Here is an 18231-nt window from a genome sequence, read left to right on the forward strand (position 1 = left end):
GAAAAGATAAAAGACTAAACGTGCTTGATCCAGCTAGAAGCACTTATGGTATAAATATTGTGGGACCTGAGCAGGAAATATGTCCAAACTTAGCCCTGAATGTATTTCTCCTATGTATATGTTGGCAATTGCTTCCATAGCTGTATTTTTTATTTATCAGTACAAACTCCTCCTAATTATATTGAATTCCTGAGGTATCAGGTAAGTAAGAATTGCAAACATACTGTATTGTTCCACTTGCTTGTTGAGGCACAGAGCTGTGTCTGGATGAACATAAGGAGAAATCTCCTTTGGAGAGCCCCAGGAAATACAGCCATCCTCAGTGATGGTGCAGTGACCTCACAGTCTATGCATCCTACTGTCTATCCCAGAAATGTGTGTGGCTGGGACATCCATGTGCCTTCCCAGGAGAGAGCAGTGGGGGGCTGAGGCACGTCATAACTTCAGAGGAGAGGTGAGGTCTGTGTTTGTTCCTGTGTGTAGTGAAGGAGCTGTTCTGTGAACTTTCCCCAGGCAGCCTTATGGTTAGAGATGCATAAACAATAAGCACTTGCCTTGCATAATCTTTGAGGGATTAAATTCTTGCTTCCATATAAACAGCTCCTCTCTCCTCTTCTGCCCGGAGCAACAGAGGAATCCAAAGAGTTTTTATATTCAGGTGTGTTCCTTAATTCATCCCATATCTATCAAGATCTGATGGCCATTAGCCATTTGCATGAGTGATGAGGCCTGCACAGATCCATCTTCATTTCTTCTGCTTTTATGATCTGCGTGTCAATGCCTTCAGATCCTTTTTGTGCATGTGCACATTTATCAAAGCATTGACAGCCACTGTATTTCTGTCTGTTACTTATCAGAGGCAGGGAGGGAGTTCTGCCTTCTTTTAAGAGCTAGAAAACAGGATCTGCGTTTAACCTGAGTGCCTTTGAATATTTATTAAGGTATAGATCTAAAAAACCCCAAAGGGGTGTAGTTCTGTGTGTCTCACCAGGAACAGTGCAGTTGGCGAGATTTTTGTGAACAGAAGAAGACAATTTGTGTTAACAACAGTGAGCGCTATCTGCAGAGTAGGGAGCAGGTAGAATTCTGGGCTACATTATTCTGAGTTTCTCTTCTGACATCTGATGATTTTTTGTAGGAGAAAGGAAAAGATAAGGAAAGATAATTAGTAAAAAATGTGCTGCTTTGTCAAAAAGAGACTGTCCAGCAGTCTCAGGAGCACCAGCCTGAGAGAAGCTAGAACTGCACATATCACACAGGTCCCTGAAGAAGTGCAACTCCTGTGAAAGCCATGTGGCACCTTCTGTTCACATCCCTCACCCCTGGCAGTGGCTGCAGTGAGCTGGGCACGGGGTTTCTTCTGCTTGGAAGAGGCTTCAGTCCATTCTCTGAAATTCTGGCACCATCCTGGATATTTAATGGCAGATTCTGGGGAATGATGGTTGGGGCTAAGTAAGATTGCATGCAGTGGAGACTGGAGGGAGATTTGGCTGTTGGCAGTGCCCTTGAGGGCTGGTACAGCCTCTCTGTTGTAGCTTGTGGGATGTCAGCAGGAGCCAGCATGGTGGCCAAGGGGAGCTGTGGCACTGGGTGCCTGGAGGTGCTGGCCTGGTACCTGGCAGCCTCCAGCTCTGCCGAGGCCTTCAGTGCCAGTGCTACGACTGCTTCTGCACCCAAATTGTATGGAAAGCTTTGTTTGTTGTTTTAGTGTTATTTAAAAATGTGCATAATAGCGATGTGATTTATAAAACAGACTGTTTACAAGACATATTTTGTATCTTAAGATGTGTGTACTGTAAAAAAAAAAGGAAAGGATGAAAAATTATGTTTTTCTACAACTATCAGCAGTGACTGCATGTCTGTATCATTGTCCACCAACTGTTGTTCCTCAGGGGTCACCCCACCATTCCTGTAATCCTGTCAAAAGCATCAGGAAGCAAGTGAATCCCTGTACAGTCTTGGGAAGAAGGTTTTGTGCCTTAAGAATGGGACCTGCTTCCCTCCTATTTATTTTGTTAATTTATACAGTGATTACCATGGAAATGTCTCTTGGGTTGTTGTTTTGTTTTTGGTTTTTTTGTACATAGTTTACTTGTTGTAAATACATTTTTTCTTGTATATAAAGTAAACATGTTTCTGAGCTTCCAGTAAGGATTCTCTGCTACTGATTTCATTGTGAGAGCGCTGCTGTGCCCCTTGGGTGGGAACCAGCTAATAAAACCCCGTGCTGTGATTAAATGGTTTTATCCCAGCTTGCATCAGAAGTTCAGAGCTGTTCCTTAGAGAGGAGTGAAACGGTAAATGTAAGTGCTGTAGACTAATTTTGTAGCATTTTTTGTGTTGGTTTAATTGACATGGAGTAGAAGACATCAAGTAGTTTAATTTTTTAGCTATGTCTTACAGTGAACAAAAGTGTCCTGAATTTCCAATCTTATTTCTGAGACTATACCAAATCTTAGAAACAAACATGTATTCAAAACCACATAACCTACATAGTAGCAACTAGCCAGGTCAGCTACAAACATGAATAATACATGTATTACAGGGTACTACCTGTGTTTCTATTTAGGTTTCCTATTTTAAGTTTCCTGTCTTCAGGTGTGTTTCATAAACTTAATTTGCAGCAAAAATCTATTGTTATTAATCTCAGCTGAAGTTTTCTTGTTGAAACTGAGGATAAAGAACATACCAGTAGAGCTTTGCAGTGCACACACCTTCCCTAGCTGGGAAATGGATGCAGCAATCTTTTTAGCTGAAGTCCCAAATGGATGAACTTCGTTTAAAGAGAACTTGTCTTCAAGCAAGTCCATGGACAAATTTGTGAGGGAAAAAGAAAGTGAAAGTTTTATAAGCAGTCAGAGCTCTCCTAATCAGTGTCATGGGATGGGAGCTGAGATTCCAGGGGGAGCCATCTTTTCCTAACCTCTGGTGGCACTTACCCTGATGTGCACAGGTAATTTGCATGAAGATGTCATGAAAGAATGCAGGAAGAATTTCTTCCTGCAAAAGGTGGTCTAGCATTGGAAGGGGCTGCCCAGGGAGGTTTGGAGTTCCCATTCGTGGAGGTGTTCAAGGAATGACTGGATGTGGCACCCAGTGCTCTGGTCTGGGAGACAAGGTGGGGATCGGTCACAGGTTAGGCTCAATGGTCTTGGAGGTCTTTTACAACCTGAGTGACTCTGGAATTCTGCTGCACAGCTCCCAGAGGTGCCACTGCAGACACTGTTCTCAGAGAACTGGGACATGCTGGTTCCTACCACCTCCAAGGCAAGAGAACTTTTGAAAAGGATCGGAGGTTTTCTCTAAATGCTTGGTGTTCAGAATTCAATAGAGTATTTTGTTCTCATGAGAGCTAACCCAGGACATCAGAAGATGCAACATGCTGGTACAAGCATCTGGTATCTGCTCATGGCTATCAGGGGGGTTAGTTCCCTTGGCTATTTTGTGAAATAGAAAGTGAAGTGGGAAGACTTAAAAATTGCAATATGTGTCTCTTTTGGGTGATTGTGTGCTGTGAGAATAGGGCAGGATCTTTAAAGAGACCTCAGCACTGGGTATGTACACTTGCAAACTATATATAACCATTTCTTCTTACCAGAGAATCAAAAGGAAAAAAAAAAGGTTTGAGAAAGGCAGAGTAGGTGCCTCAGCTATTTTACTTCTTCCCTGTATGCAGGTAAATGGTCAAGCTCTCCCTGAGCTCTCTGTTTGCTTAACAACTAAAAAGAAAGCACTTCATGTCACTCCAAAGAGTAAATATCTGAAGTTATGGATTAACTAAGTTCCAGCAGAGCTCATGGAGGAGGAACAGATCACGCTGATTCCCACTGAATAAAGTAGTAAGTGCTTCAAAAGTATATCCTTTGAGATTTCCAAGTACAGCTTGCTTTAATGGAGCATGAAGCTTGTAAAAAATGTCCAGTGACAAGGGGAAGATGTCAGGACAGGCCAGAAGTATTCTGGGAGAGCTGTTGATATATTAAAGGGAATGAGCAAACCAGTCTGGAGGGAATCTCTAGCGAATGGCTGCTCCAGAGAGGAGCATTCAGCAGGGAAGCTGCTCTCTGAAAAGCAAGTGAGCGAGCTGGCTGAGCTGGATTGGTGGGAACTGTCTGCAGCAGGGTCTTGTGCCACTGCAATGTGTTCTTGACACCTGCCTTCTCCTCAGGTGACTTCTGCTGCAGGATGTGGAAGCTCCTCACCGTAGGGCTGCTGCTGGCTGCCTGCTCTTCACGGAGCTGCGGCACCTCAAGTAAGTGTTCTTTTTGAGAGATGGCCTTCAGCCTTTCCCAGTCACTGCAATTGCTTTTCCTGCTCCTCTGTTAGTCAGAGGGAGTGGCTGAAATCATTCCCATTAGGGGGGTTTGACTTCCTCTGGCAAAGACTCACAGCCAGTGCCGGGGCCATGGCAGCTGCCTGGTCAGAGCCCTGCTGAGCCCCATGAGCTGTCAGAGTACCACAGGGCAGAGGCTGGAGCTTGCTTCTACAGCACAGCACAGACAGCACACGGTGTCTAGGGCAGCCACTCTTGCTGTACTGGAGAGAGTCTGTTGCTCTCATAAGTGTCCCTTGGGAAGCACCACTACCAGTTTTCAGCCAGCCCTTTGCTTGTGCTTTCACCTTTTTGCTTGCAGTATTTTACAACAGTAAAGAGGCAAACCAAGTCCTGAGAATCCAGAAGCGGGCAAACACTTTCCTGGAGGAGCTTAAGCCAGGCTCTTTGGAGCGTGAGTGTGTTGAAGAGCACTGTGACTTTGAGGAGGCCAGTGAGATATTTGAAACCAAGGAAGCAACAGTAAGTTGTTTTTTTAAGGATGAGTGGAAAATTTAGCCAATCAATTATTTTCTTAAAATATTGCAATCCAGGGCAAAGGAGATCGTGCTGTCAGTACTGAACAGGATGTCTCCTGGCTCCTCCGGTGAAGGCATGGTATTGAGTGTCACTGTGTTACAGTGATTGTCAAGTTACCCCTCTATGGGCCACAAAGCTTGGCTACTCAAGCATGTCCCACCTAACCCACTCTGATGACGTTTAGGTCCCAGACAGTTAATTCCAATCCTTGCTTGACCCCATTGGCTATTCTTGCTGCTACTGAGTTTTTCCTAGTCCTTCCAGACTTTCCCTTTTGTTGTCCATTCACCAGTCCTGGCTGCTTTTCAGTGTATCTCCCAAGACTCCCAGTTATGATTTATCTTATCACTATGTTCTCTCTCTCCTCCAGACTCCTATTTTGAATTGGACACTATGTTTACTGTCTGCTGATTCCTGCCCCTTTCCACACTCAATTGTTGTGTTGGGTTGGACTCTATGTTGCTGTTTTGAGCAGAGCAGGCTCAAAGCATAGGATGACCCAGTCCTTGCTATCCCTCAGACCCCAGAGGAGAGAGGGGCTGTCCTTAGAATGCCCGTGCTTTGTCTAACTGGGCTCAAGTGAACTCAGGTGACTTACTGGCAGTAAGTGCCAAGAAAATAGCCTGCAAGCAGAGCAAGGGGGGGGCTATGCTTAGAACAGACAGTACAGGAGGGTCACTGGCTGGTTTTCTTGCTTTGTAGTGCCAGTCACTACATTGCCAAGAAGAATGAGACTGATGTTACTGCTATGTCCTGTTGGCCAAGACCACAAAACATTTTAAATCCCTCACCTGTTAAAAATAGTTTACTCGCTGTAATACAAGTTTTGTTTCTCCACAGCTAGATTTTTGGAGCAAGTATGTAGGTAAGTAAAGACTCCTAATCACTTCTCTGTGCTTCCTCAGGAGTTACTAGTACTCAACCTTCCTCCTGCCATGTGTCCTACACCAAGTCAAATTCTCATTCTCTCTCGTAAGGGGTGTGTAGAGGATGTTTTCCTGTTCTATCATACAAGCAACCTTCCTAAAACACTTGAGGTGCATCTGTATCTATCATCAATTATTTTCCTAGAATTAAGGAATGAGTGAAAAATGCTTTGATTCTCTAACCATGCCTGACGTGGTCCAGCAGTAACCTGCTGCTGCCCTGCCTGCCTCAGGCTTTACTCTTTCCTCCCCTTCTGCCCACTCCACTCACTCTGCGGATGGAATTGAGAACTCAAACTGATGGCCCTGCCTCTGGCTGAGTGCCACAGAGGTGTCAGCATTAAGTGCCAGAAACATGGCTGATACTTGGGAGTTTGGGGGGGGGGGGGGGGGGGTGTCTGTTCGTGTTGAAATGACCCTCTGTGAGCTCTGTATGGTTCAGAGACTAAGTTTTCCTACCTCTGTTTCAGATGGAGATCAGTGTGAGAAACAACCTTGTTCCAACGGGATCTGCAAGGACAATATTGGAAAATTTTCCTGCATCTGTAACAAAGGCTGGGAGGGCGTTTTGTGCAGTTATGGTAACACTGCATTTAACCCACTATAAAGTAACATCCTTTGGGACAGGGATGTCTGTGTGATAGGGATGGAGACTTCAGTCATTGCACAGCATATTTTTTCTTTACTAATGTGATTTCTCTCTTGCTTCTGGATGTGGTAAGAGGTTTATCTGTGCTTATCTAAAGCAAAATTAACTTTGTGTTACCAGAGGAGAATTTTAGAGAAATATCTAAATTTTGGACAATACTGTAAATAACTGTGCAAAGCAGAGGTTTACCTTAGAATTGTCAGCACAGGTATTATGGTGAGATTTTTAAATATAGGGGAAAATCCAGTTGACTGTAAATATTTTATTACTATGATGATTTCTTCTTTAGACAAAAGCTGGATACCATATTTAGGGATGAGCATTGTATGTCATGTATCATCAACAGTTTTCACTGTGTGACTTGGCACATAGTGACAGGGAATTTTCTGTTCTCCAGTCTACCTGACAGTATTCTGTTTCCTCCATCTCCCCACTGCCTGATTCTGGAACTAGGTCTGTTTGCTAAGGGCCTGAGTGTCATTGAAGCCCACTCTCATTCCAAATCCATTGTCAGCTGTTACCCAGTTGAAACACGATGTCACTTTGCCACCTTACCTTTCTGTGACTCTTGACTTCCCAACTCCACATCTCTCTTGCTGTTTGTTTTCTCTACAGAGGCCAAATACAGCAACTGTTCCTTGGATAACGGGGGCTGTGAACATTTCTGCAGGGAGGACCCTGCCGAGCAGCAGCGCTTGTGCAGCTGCGCATCGGGGTATCAGCTCAGGGATGACCACACCACCTGTGAGCCTGTAGGTAAGAGCAGGATGTTTGTAGTCCAGCTTTGACAGAGGATTATTCAGACTGATGTAAAAGAGTTTTACGGGAAATTTATCTGCAGTGCGCTTTGTACTCATTTTCAAAACATCTAGTCCATGAAGACTAACTCTGCCTGTATTTCCCAGCTCCATACCCACTTTATGGCCCTTAATCCATATTTGCCTTATGGAGATATAGAGGGGAATCAGGAGACTGCCTCCTCTGCCGAGCATTGAGGGACTTCCATGAAGCCTTTGAACAATTTTGCCTAGGTTAGACAGAGGAAATCCTCTAGAAGGAGGATTGGGTGATCTGGGCTTTGCTACTGAACTTCTCTGCATCTTCTGCAGTGGAGTTCCCCTGTGGAAGAGTGAAGTCGGACTACATTGAAGCCAAAGCAGACTTCAATATTCGGCTCATTGATGGAACAGTTGGAAGAAGGGGAGGCAGCCCTTGGCAGGTAAGGAGAAAGAGATTCTTTGCCACAAAAAGTTCAGGCTCTTTCTGAGCTGCTCTCCTGCCTCTCTGCTCCAGAAAGGCTCTTGCATTGGTTCTGGTGGTGTCATATGAAGCTAAGAGTCCCTTAGCTTTTTCAAAAGCATCCCAAAGGTTGGAGTAGCAGGAAAAAAATAATTAAGTATCTGTGAGTATTCTTGACCCTGTTGCTGTTGTCAAGTTTTTGATCTACTGTGCCAACACTACCAAAAGAGGATGGTGATGGCACTCACCTGCTCTGTTGCTCCATCCTGGGGAACTCATGGTGTGTGATGTGTGCTGCAGCTCCTGCAACAGCCTTCTAGTGGGAGGTGATCTTCCTGCCCTTTCTTATAAGTCTTGTCTGTCATAAATTCAAGTTTGCAGATTTAATCAGCAAAATATGCCATGGCAGGTTGGGTTATTGCAGAGAAAAGGGAGACCTCACAGATCTTGCCATGGAACTAATGAAGGCAAATAATTAGGGCCCGGTTCCCTTTGATATGAAAGGGCTTTTGACACCATAGTGTGAGATGTACAGCCTGAGATGATGTGCTGTGTCTGGTGTGGGACACACTCCTCATTTGTGCTCTGTAATTCAAAGCTTTGAGTACAAAGTGCTTCTTTGCAGTGACCAGCATCACCCTATGCTTATTTGGCTGAAGCCAGCCCTCATTCAGGAAGTTCAAAAATTTTTTTTAGGTATTTCACAGAGACTCTATTCATAGATCTTTTGTCCCCCTGTAGAGCTTTGGCTTCAGTGAATGTGACATGCTTTGGTGCTTGATGAGTCTGGGTATTTGGCAGCATCCAAGAAGAATGAGTACAGTACTCTGTGAGCTGTGCTTCATGCAGTGTCACACCTCCCTTGTCTTGTTTCAGATTATGCTGCAAAATACCGAAGGGATGTTTCTGTGTGGGGGTGTTCTCATCCATCCAGCTTGGGTCCTAACAGCAGCACACTGCCTTGAGGAACACAAGAGGTTCAGAATTAAACTTGGTACGGAAAATCATCTGTCCCTGTATTTTTTTAAATATAACTGTTTAATTCCTAACATTTATCATCTCAAGGAAAAGACTAGCAGGTTCTGAAGACAAAAGTCCTTGGCTGTAGGAGTGGTCTATCTAGGCAGTATTTAATATGTACCTTAGCTTAGAACAAAGTTCAGTAAAAGTCTGATTTCATTTGAGCCATTATCAGCCTTACTCTGGAAGTGAGCTGATGGCTCCTGAGCACTGCTGCTGGTGCTTGCAAGTAGAAAGCCTTGGTCTCTTCTGCCTGTGTTTTTCTGATGATGAAAATATTTAAAGGCCATCCCAATACTGATAAAAAGTCTTGATCCCAGAAGGAGAATGTCACAGGTCTCTTCCTGCCTTTTCATGTATTTAAACACTATTGCTTATGACTGTTTCACTGGAGAAGTGCTGCAGAATGGCAGCACTGCCTTTACTTGCTCTGCTGCTCTGGAGCATGAGAAAATGTCACTATGTCAAGTAAGTGCTTCTTCTGAATTAACAGACAAAAATAATTAGTGTTTCATTCACGCTTACATCGGGGTTTTTTTTTGAGCAGTATTTTCTATCTACCATTGGTGCTGAGGCATAACAGCTCAACTGCTTGCTTTCCATTAGTGAAAGGACAGATTATTCCCAGTATTTGTGAAGAGTCCTGCCAATGCATTATCTGTGAATACAGCTTTAAAAATAGATGGTCTGCGTGCATGTTCTGTACACAGTATGGATGTGCAGGTTCTTCAGAGCAGAAACAATAAGTTTATGTACATCCAACATAAAGAATTAATCGAAAAGTGCGTGCTGTAGCCTTGGGTCCTCTTAGTGCCAGAATATTCACCTTTTCACAGAGAGACGTCTGTCACCATAAAGGCAGTTCTCATCAGAAAAACCCAGAGACATCTGTGAGGGACAAGGAGGAAAGTTTTGGATTAAGACATTGCCATGTCCATGGAGACAGCCAGGAAAGTGTTTGTACTGAGCCTGCACAAGTGGTAGTCAACCTGTGTCTGTCAGGCTGGGATCTCCCACACGCTTCTGGATTTGCCCCACTGCTGCTTGCCACCCACAGGAGCAAAACTGGAGGGGGAACTTCCATCTGAGTTTACACTCAGCTTGGGGAGAAGTCTTGTAGCAGTGCTCATGTGGCTTTTTAGTATCTGAAAGTTAGTTCTCAGAGTAGCTGAAGTTTTGGAGGATGGATTTGAGAATAACACATTATTCCTGTTTGTAGTCTGGTTCCTGCATCACCAGCCTAAGAGCATCCAGAAGTATGTTCAGAACTCCAAGAAGATAGAGCAGATAGGTGGATGTAATGATTACATTCAAAATACTGTTTCTGCCTTCACAGTTAATATTTTTGTGCCAGCAGCAAGATTATGATGGTCCTTATTGTGTAGAAGGAGCTGAATGTGTTTCCGCAGCCTCTGGGTTCAGTACCTCCAGGTGTACATCCAGGATTTCTGGAATTTAAACCACCAGAAGTCAAAGGGTGTTCCCCTGGGGGTGAGGGAACCTGTCACTGCAGTGTGAAAGGTGTCACCCTTGGTTGATGGGTGCCTCAGGATGGAGACAGTTGGTGGCTGTGCTGATGTACAGAGCATGTGACCCCGTAGGAAGTGTGTTCCTGCAAAGCAACTCTGCCTTCCTCAGAGGAGATGGGCTTGAGTCCAGAGTTATTTCTGAGGCCTAAAGCAGAGTTTGTATCTGTGAAGGCAGAAATAAAGCTCTGCCAGCCAGCCCCCAGCCACGGTGGCTTCACACTGCCTCAGGGATGTGGACACTGTCACTGCAAAGAAAAGAGATTGTGATAGGAGAGAAAAACCAGTTTGTGATTGTTGGCTCAATACTAGCAAATCCATCAGGGGCTGGTGCCCTCAGTAAAAGACATCAGAGCAGTTTCAGCTGCCTGCTCTGGCCATGTGTGAACTGTCCATTGTCTGTCTGCAGAGGAGCAAGAAGAGAGATTCAGAAATAAACGGTCTGGAAGACCAAGATCCAAAGCTAGATTTAAGGGATCTTTTGAGAATATATTTCTGTAACTACTGTGGCTTCTAAGTCCCTGTGTTTGGAGAACTTGCAGGACCCCATTGACAGCCTGCCAGAAAACCTAGCTCTGCCTTTGCTATTGCAATGCATCACAAATGCATTTCTGGCCCCTTTCAATATAGTTTTTTGCTTGCTGTTCCATAACTGCTTGGCCTACAAAGTTGCTATGATCCTGTAGCACAAATAGCAACTGAAGAGAGTTAAGCAGTGAAAAATTCCTTAAAATACAGATGTAAGATTTCAGAAAGGAATCATTTTCCCCGTTAGTCAACTTTTTCTTACAAATCCTGACATTCAGCTGTCCAGGCCCTGGCTACGCAACATAAAGCTCATGTCCTGTTGTAAATGTCCTTTTTGTGGTGTGCTTGCTCTCCCAGCTTTTAATGCTGGCTCCAAGAAGGTTGTTTTCCTCCTGAAGGTGACCCACATCACATAAGTATAATGAAATATGAACACCACAGGGCAATTTGGTTTCTCAGCTGATGACCAGAGCTCTAGAGCTCTATAGGTATTAATGATTTCCATAAATATGAAAAGTTTAGAGATTTGTCCATCTGTTAAGAACACTGTTAACTTATGACATAAACAGTTGTATTACAAGAGAAGTTAAAACATGTAGTGCAGTCCTAATGTGTGGTGTAATCCAGATGCTTTGGTCTTCAAAGTAAAGGAAGCTTTGACAGTATCTGTCATCTTGTTTGCTCTTCCAGGTAAATTCCGTTTCCGTTCTGAGGCAGACGAGCAAACCATTTGGGTTGATAAATGGGTGATCCATGAAAATTACACCAAGAAGACCTCAGATAATGACATAGCCATGCTGCACTTGGCGGAGCACGTGATGTATTACAAATACGCGCTGCCAATCTGCCTTCCCACCCGCAACCTGGCAGAGCAGGAGCTGATGAGGAGTGGGAAGCAGGTGGTGGTGACGGGCTGGGGCAGCAAGAGCGAGCACAACAACAGCTACGCTGCTTTCCTCAGGTACATCGAAATCCCCATCGTGCCCCGCAACGAGTGCGCCCAGGTGATGAGCTCCCACATCTCTGACAACATGCTGTGTGCTGGGAGCCTGGGAGACAGGAAAGATTCCTGCAGGGGGGACAGCGGAGGCCCGATGTTCACTAGATACAAGGATACTTGGTTTTTGGTAGGACTGGTGAGCTGGGGTGAAGGCTGTGGAAGAAGGGGGAAATTTGGAGTCTACACCAAAGTTAGTCAGTACCTGGAGTGGATTCATCACCACATAGATATGTCAGCTCCTTTGAAGGGTTGATTCTGATCCAGAGTCTGAAATGTGGCTCTGTGCTAGTGACAGTATGCAATATAATGTACTGACAGATCTTCAGTATTAAATATTATGTGTTAACCTTGTGTGCTGTCTTCATTGTTATCTATTTTTTCCTCGTTTTTTTTTTTCCTCCTTCTCATTAGTTTGTTGCAGGTTATGTTGTTTATTTGTGGTATGGTCCTACTTTGGCCTTACAGGCAAGAAAATATCCTGTTAGCTGAAATGCTGTACATACAGCACTGTAGAAAATAAGGTTGTCCATGGTCAGACAACTCATCTTTGAAATAAAAATGGCAATTGTGTAAAGTGTCTTAACTGGTTGGGGTGGAGGGGACAGAGAAAAGTGTTTTGCAAATAACCCTAGTGACGCAGTTCTGTCATTTCACATGTACTGTAAGGTATTATCCACAGTAATTGTTTTGGTTTGCTCAGTGTTTGTATAATTTTCCATTCAACCCAGTGAAATTTTTATTATGTCTTTACTACCTCCAGTTCTTTACACCTTACTCTAGTGTTCACAGATTGTTGATTCAGCAGGTGACTGGAACTTATCTGTATTTACCATTCTTTGCATACTTGGTGGTGGATTTTACCCTCCCAAATTTCCTTAAAAGGGAATGGGAACTCTCTTCAGTGTTATTCACAAAAACAAACAAACAAAAAGCAACAAAAAAAACCCCCCAAAACAAAAAATCTTTAATTCCAAGCTTTTGCAGGCTCTATTTATCATGAAGTCTATAATTCTCTTCTAACTAACAAGCAAGCAAACACTTCTGTTCATTCCTGTTCTGGTGGATGCAGCAGGCTGCAGGCTGTGTTAGCATTGCCAATGCTCTTAGTGATAAATACATGTTTGTTTGCATCTCTGTCTGTGTGTATATCAGTAAATAAAATAAAGACATACAGCACAAATAAGTCCATAGGAAGTAGCAATAGTCCAAGTGAAATTTAATATCACAATTTATACTTTTTTCTAATTTTAGTACTTGAGACTTGTTAAACATAATTAATCTTGTAGAAAGAAAAAGGAAAACTATCTCTGCTGTAGTGATGTTTTCAACATCTCAACGGTCTTGGATGCATGTTTGGATCAGTGAAGAACTTTGGTCTGCTCTTGTGATGAGACTGTTAACAGGTACAATGAAATTTTATTAGAGTTTGTAAGAAATTTAATATATCAGTAAGGAGGCTTAATACCTCTTAAATTCGTTCCCTCAGAAGCTGTCTGTGCTTATTACCCAAGTGAGGCTTTTGAGTCATGCACTGAAGAAGTAGCAGTCAAGCCAAGGGCTTCTGTGTCACTTGCTGGCTCTGTCCCTCTCCTCTCTTCCTCTTTTTGCCTTGGGACAGGATTTAGGGATGGACTAATGTTAAAGAATAATGCTTTGAACAGCAGCTTTCCCACCATGCCTGGACTGGGAAGAGGGAACCTGTAACACTGACTTGCAGGGAAAAACAAAGTTGTGTCCAAAGCCAGTAAAGCACAGGTCTGAGTAATGGCAGAAATTGTCATGTCGGAGTGGCTGTGACTGTGACAAGGCAATATTTGCCTGCCTGCCAGTGACTGCTGTGAATCCTCCTGCACACTCCCAGCTCTGCATATTTCAGCAGAGGTTTACAGAGCAGCTTGTGTGTTTTCCAAATCAGTTGGTCTTACCTGTTGGAAGGTGATGGAGTGTCAGAAATCTGCTCTCAGAATCTCCATATTTTCCTGAATAAATCTGTTGCAAAAGATGTCTTTTATTACTGAAGGATATTTTTAAAGACCTTTTGATTCTCTTTTTAATGCACCTGTGTAGTATATGTGTGGAAACACACATGCAGTTTTCTTCTGATTTTGGGTTTCTAATGTGTTTGATAGAATCCAGGTTGTCTCTCCTCTGTCAATATTTGTGATGGGTTAATGATCAACCTCTTGACCTCATGGCTGTTCCTGGTGTACATCCAAATCTCTTTCCTGTCTTCCTCTAAAAAATAAAGAAAAATGTGAGTGTAATTACATGGTTCTGTGGGAGGTGAACTCATTCTGGATCCTGTGTTTTTGAAAACATGCTGCAGGTAACAGAGGGGTACGTGCTGTTGAATCCTGGTAACTCATTCCGTGTGGGAAAGTCATGCCAAGAAATCCAAACTTCTTTTACCTGTGACTCCTAGGTAGCTGGTGGTTGTGGAACTGTAAGAGGGGGTTCCTTCTGTTTTCCTGTGAGATTCTGGCAGATGTTTTCCTACTTTCCTTGATGCAATGGTAGCTCTGGGAGCTGCCTGGAGCCCGTGTGCAGCTATGAGTGCGCAGTGCCCGTGTTTCCTGGCCTGGTACAAGAACGGCGGCTGCTGGCAGCACTGCAGGGACGGCGACAGCGCCTTCCACGAGCTGTGTCCCTGCTCCAGGACTACGCCCTGCACGAGGATGGGGAGAGATGCGTGCGGGCAGGTAAAGCAGAGGCAAAGGGCAGCGACTTCTCCGTCACTAACTGCAGAAGAGCTGCAAACGCTGCAGCTACCGCAGCTTGCACTTAGTGTGTGAAAAGATCTCTTACGTTTACCTCTTTTAAATGTTAAGGTTCTTCTCTATCACGTGTCTGTAATCCAATGCCCCTGTGAGCATGTACAGGGTCAAGGAGCAGCAGGACAGTCAGTTCTGGCTCTGTTCTTTCTGCATCCAAGCAGGACACATGATGCTGAAGTGCCAGTGAGAGGCAAGGGGACAGGACAGGGGCTTTAAAACTGGTTGTTATGGCAGGCAGGAAGGGAGCACTGGGCTTGCATTCTGTCCTGATGGGGGCCCTGGGCAGGCTGCTCCTGGCTGATGTCGGTGACTTAGAGCAGGCACAGCCATGGGCCTTTTTCTGGGCAATGAGTCAGCTGGGTGGTGGCCAATGGCTTTTGGACATTACGATGTCAAGAGTTGTTTCTGGGCTCTTACTTGAAGGTTGAGTTCCATCCTTGGACAAGAAAAGCACTGTGTTGAGTTCAACATGACACCACATGTCCTAAGATCAAGTCTTTGTTTCTGTCATTGCCCCCTCCAGCACCATTTCCCTGTGGCCCAATCAAAGCTAGGTGGGCTCTGGAGGAATAGTGGCTTGGGTTGAAATAGCTCTGCAGGGGCCAGTGGGAGCACAGGGATGTTGTGCCCAAGTGGAATGGGAGCACAGAGGGCACAGTTAGAGCTGGAACAAGGGGAAAAGGAGACTTTAAAGGATGCTTTTGGACAGAGTATGTGCACAAAGGGTGACGCTGGACAAATGGGTATGGCAGGAAATGTTTTCAGCTGGAACATGACACAGGTGGCTCTGTGACCCAGAAGCCACTGTGGGACAGTGCTGCAGGGCAAGAGCTGGATGTCCCTGAGCACCATGAGGCAGTGGAGGAGACCACAGGCCTGGCAGGCCTAGGGGAGCCTCAGCTGCCCAAGGTGAGCCAGCCCAGGGTCCTGCAGGGCAGAAGGAGACCACAGCACTTGCAGCCAGGCGGGAAGAACAGTAGGAAATGCAACCGGGCCAAACCAGCGATGGGAGGGCTCTGGCTGGAATGGAACGGGAGCTGTTCAATGTGGGAATGAGGGGCTGCATCAGGACAGTGACTGGGGAGGTGTTTTGGACACACCTCAGCCCATCCAAACAGCAGCTCTGCTTTGGAGCAGTATGACTCCAGGCTAACGGGAGTGGACATTGCCCTGGCAGGTAATACTTTACTTCCAGTCTCACAATAAACACCACACCTAAATGCTTTCTTACTTTGTCATCACTGGGTCCATAAGGAGAAGCGAGTTCATCAAGCCATAATAAAGTTGTTTTTCCAGGTCAAAAGCAATAGAACGACACATTATTTCTCAGTCTTCTTTTTGATAATAGGGACCTTAAATACCTTTATCATTCTTCCCCTATCTTGCTTTTGGATTGGAATGTTAATACCCTCTCTATTAAGTCAGATCATCTGTGCTGTGATTCAGGTTGCATCTGCATGTCCTTGGGGAAAAGCCAAGTATTGCCTCCTTTTGGAAGACTGAAGACTAATTTTTACAAGGCAAGTTCCACGGCCAGGTAAGGTTCCTTAGAATGCTGAGCATGGTAGAGGCAAAACTGAGGGCTCAAAGGTGAAGGCAAGTGCATGTGGCAGACAGGGACAACTGAAGTGTTTGTTTCCATTGTCTTGTTTTGGATTCTAAATCATGGTTTGGGGCATTTTTTGTGGGTGTCCTTATTTGTAACTAATTTTCACTCTATTGTCTCTCTTTGGTCTGTGTCCTAGTGTTGTGTGGGGGCTTGCACACAAATTCTGATCTAAAAAAACCCCATGTTACCCTCAGTCTCTTTTACTGCTGTCATACAAGTGGATTTCCCAATTCCACATGTCAGGAAGTACTTACAGGTAGAAAAATCCAGGATGAGCATGGCTGGACTGTACATTCATTGTGGACTTTGACAAGTGAAAATGTCACCATTAGCTGAGTTTAGGCGAGCCTGATTCTGGGTTGGTAGATGGGAATTTTCTTTGAATGCTGCCAAACCTGTATATTTTCTTTTTGAAATTAAGTGTTACCATTAAGGAAGTTGAGGAAGTTTTGAATTTTCATTATGCAGGCAATTTGTATTTTAATCTTGTATATGTGTGTGTATATATACAGCTATGTATATTCATTCTATTTTTTAAAGAGTTTTTTTAAACCATTTGCATTCTAGTTTTTCATAACCTAAGACAGCATTCTGTGGTAATTGTTTTTTGCTACTTTTCAGTGTTTGTTTCTAGCACTACTGAACAGAATTAAAAGCATCACTAGGATATAGAATTAAGTCAAAATGGATCATGTAAAACTCCAGGAGCTGGACCATGACAGGAGGCCAGACCGTGTCACACCCCTTTCCCCTCTTTGATTATTAACAGCACTGGGTGCTCACGGCCACAGTGCCTGACCTCGTCAGCCCCCAGCACGTCCCTGGGTGAGCACAGGGCACCTCTGACTGAGCTGTGCTTTGTGTGACACAACAGGGCAGGGCTGAGACAGGCCCAGCCTCTCTGGGATTTCGGGCACGGTGCTGAGGGGCTGGAGCTCTGCCAGCAGGAGGCCCTGCACTGTGTCCCACTGCAAGACTTCGTTCCTCCTGGGCACTGCCAGCTGGGGTGAGGCTGTGCCAAGCAAGGGAAATAGGGTGTATACACCAGAGTATCCAACTACAGCCGCTGGGTCAAAGAGGTGGTTAAAAGTGTAGCAGATTCAGAACATTTTTCTATTGACTTATCTTAATATCACCTCTAAGAACACGATCAATTCTATTATTACAGTGTTTCAATCTATGACACTATGCCTTCTCCCATCCTTAATGAAGTAAAATCAACTTACCCTCAAAGAAACTTTGAAATGCGTATATTGCTCATTTAAGTATTGCTGAGTAAAGTACTTGTGTATAATGAAGATCTACCTGCAAGTAACAAAGGAGGTGATAACCCTTCTTAATGTGGGTAAAAAATAAAACAACATTGTTTTGTTTTATAGAAAGCAGGCGCTTTCCATCTCTCAAGCCTACCTGTGTTATGACAGGCCCACAGCCTTGTGTGAATTCAGTGCTCACTGTAGCAAGTGCAGTTGTGGCAACTGTCAGGAGACAATGCTGAACACAGAGAGGGAGCTCTGAAGTTCTGGCACCAAGTACAACCTCAAGTACAAATCAGTTACATATCTCTATTTACAAATCTGTATTTGTATATAAATTTGTATTGTATATTACAATTACAGATGTTTTCCAATACAAAAACCGATGTCTGTATGGACTTGTGTATAAACTGAGCAGGAACTGACCTAGCTGCAGGATAAAGGGATTTTGTGGTAGGAATCGGAACAGGTGACCTTTGTGTTTCATGTTGATACAAGTTTTGATTTTCTGACCTTTTCTTACAATTGACTATGAAGTTGCAATTACAAACCCCCAGCACTTCTGAAAGTCCATTCTTACTGTTCCACAACGGAACCTTTGTTTTCCTGACAGAACAAGCAGTGCCGCACTATTATGAATAATTTTGACTGGAATTATTTGTATTAGGCCTTGCAAAAGACCACCAAGTTCAGTACTTCAGTACTAAACCGCTGAAGGGCTCAGCATGCTAAAACACACACCAGAGGTGGTTACTGAATTATACACATACCTGGAGAAAGCAGGAACAAAGCTCTTTAGTGCCCCAGCCAGCACAGGGGTCTTCAGTTCTTGCTTCAAGCTTCTGTCCCAGC

The 18231-nt window shown here is 44.3% G+C and overlaps 1 protein-coding gene and 1 pseudogene across 2 annotated transcripts; both read left to right on the forward strand.

Annotated features, from left to right (window-relative positions):
* The first annotated feature begins 424 nt into the window (after positions 1-424).
* Positions 425-12091, forward strand: PROC (protein C, inactivator of coagulation factors Va and VIIIa). 2 transcript variants are annotated; one of them, XM_014879533.2, is made up of 9 exons: positions 425-3839; positions 4169-4252; positions 4635-4795; positions 5693-5717; positions 6249-6359; positions 7043-7183; positions 7537-7646; positions 8543-8660; positions 11431-12091. In XM_014879533.2, the coding sequence occupies exons 2-9, from the start codon at positions 4186-4188 to the stop codon at positions 11991-11993; spliced, it is 1296 nt and encodes a 431-aa protein (XP_014735019.2). In that variant the 5' UTR covers positions 425-3839; positions 4169-4185; the 3' UTR covers positions 11994-12091. The 2 variants fall into 2 exon arrangements, with proteins under 2 accessions (XP_014735019.2, XP_088026820.1); XM_088170694.1 differs by having other exon boundaries at positions 425-4252.
* A 1966-nt stretch (positions 12092-14057) lies between these two features.
* LOC148222598 (uncharacterized) lies at positions 14058-17676 on the forward strand (annotated as a pseudogene).
* Positions 17677-18231: the final 555 nt, after the last annotated feature.

The sequence above is a fragment of the Sturnus vulgaris genome, chromosome 10 (genome assembly GCF_052056855.1).
Source record: "Sturnus vulgaris isolate bStuVul1 chromosome 10, bStuVul1.hap1, whole genome shotgun sequence".
Taxonomy (NCBI): Eukaryota; Metazoa; Chordata; class Aves; order Passeriformes; family Sturnidae; genus Sturnus; species Sturnus vulgaris.

Coding starts and splice junctions, on each gene's coding strand:
- PROC (XM_088170694.1), top strand. CDS start 4,186: ATGTGGAAGCTCCTCACCGTAGGGCTGCTGCTGGCTGCCTGCTCTTCA. Junction 5,718..6,248: donor TTTTTGGAGCAAGTATGTAG/GTAAGTAAAGAC, acceptor CCTCTGTTTCAG/ATGGAGATCAGTGTGAGAAA. Junction 7,647..8,542: donor GGGGAGGCAGCCCTTGGCAG/GTAAGGAGAAAG, acceptor GTCTTGTTTCAG/ATTATGCTGCAAAATACCGA.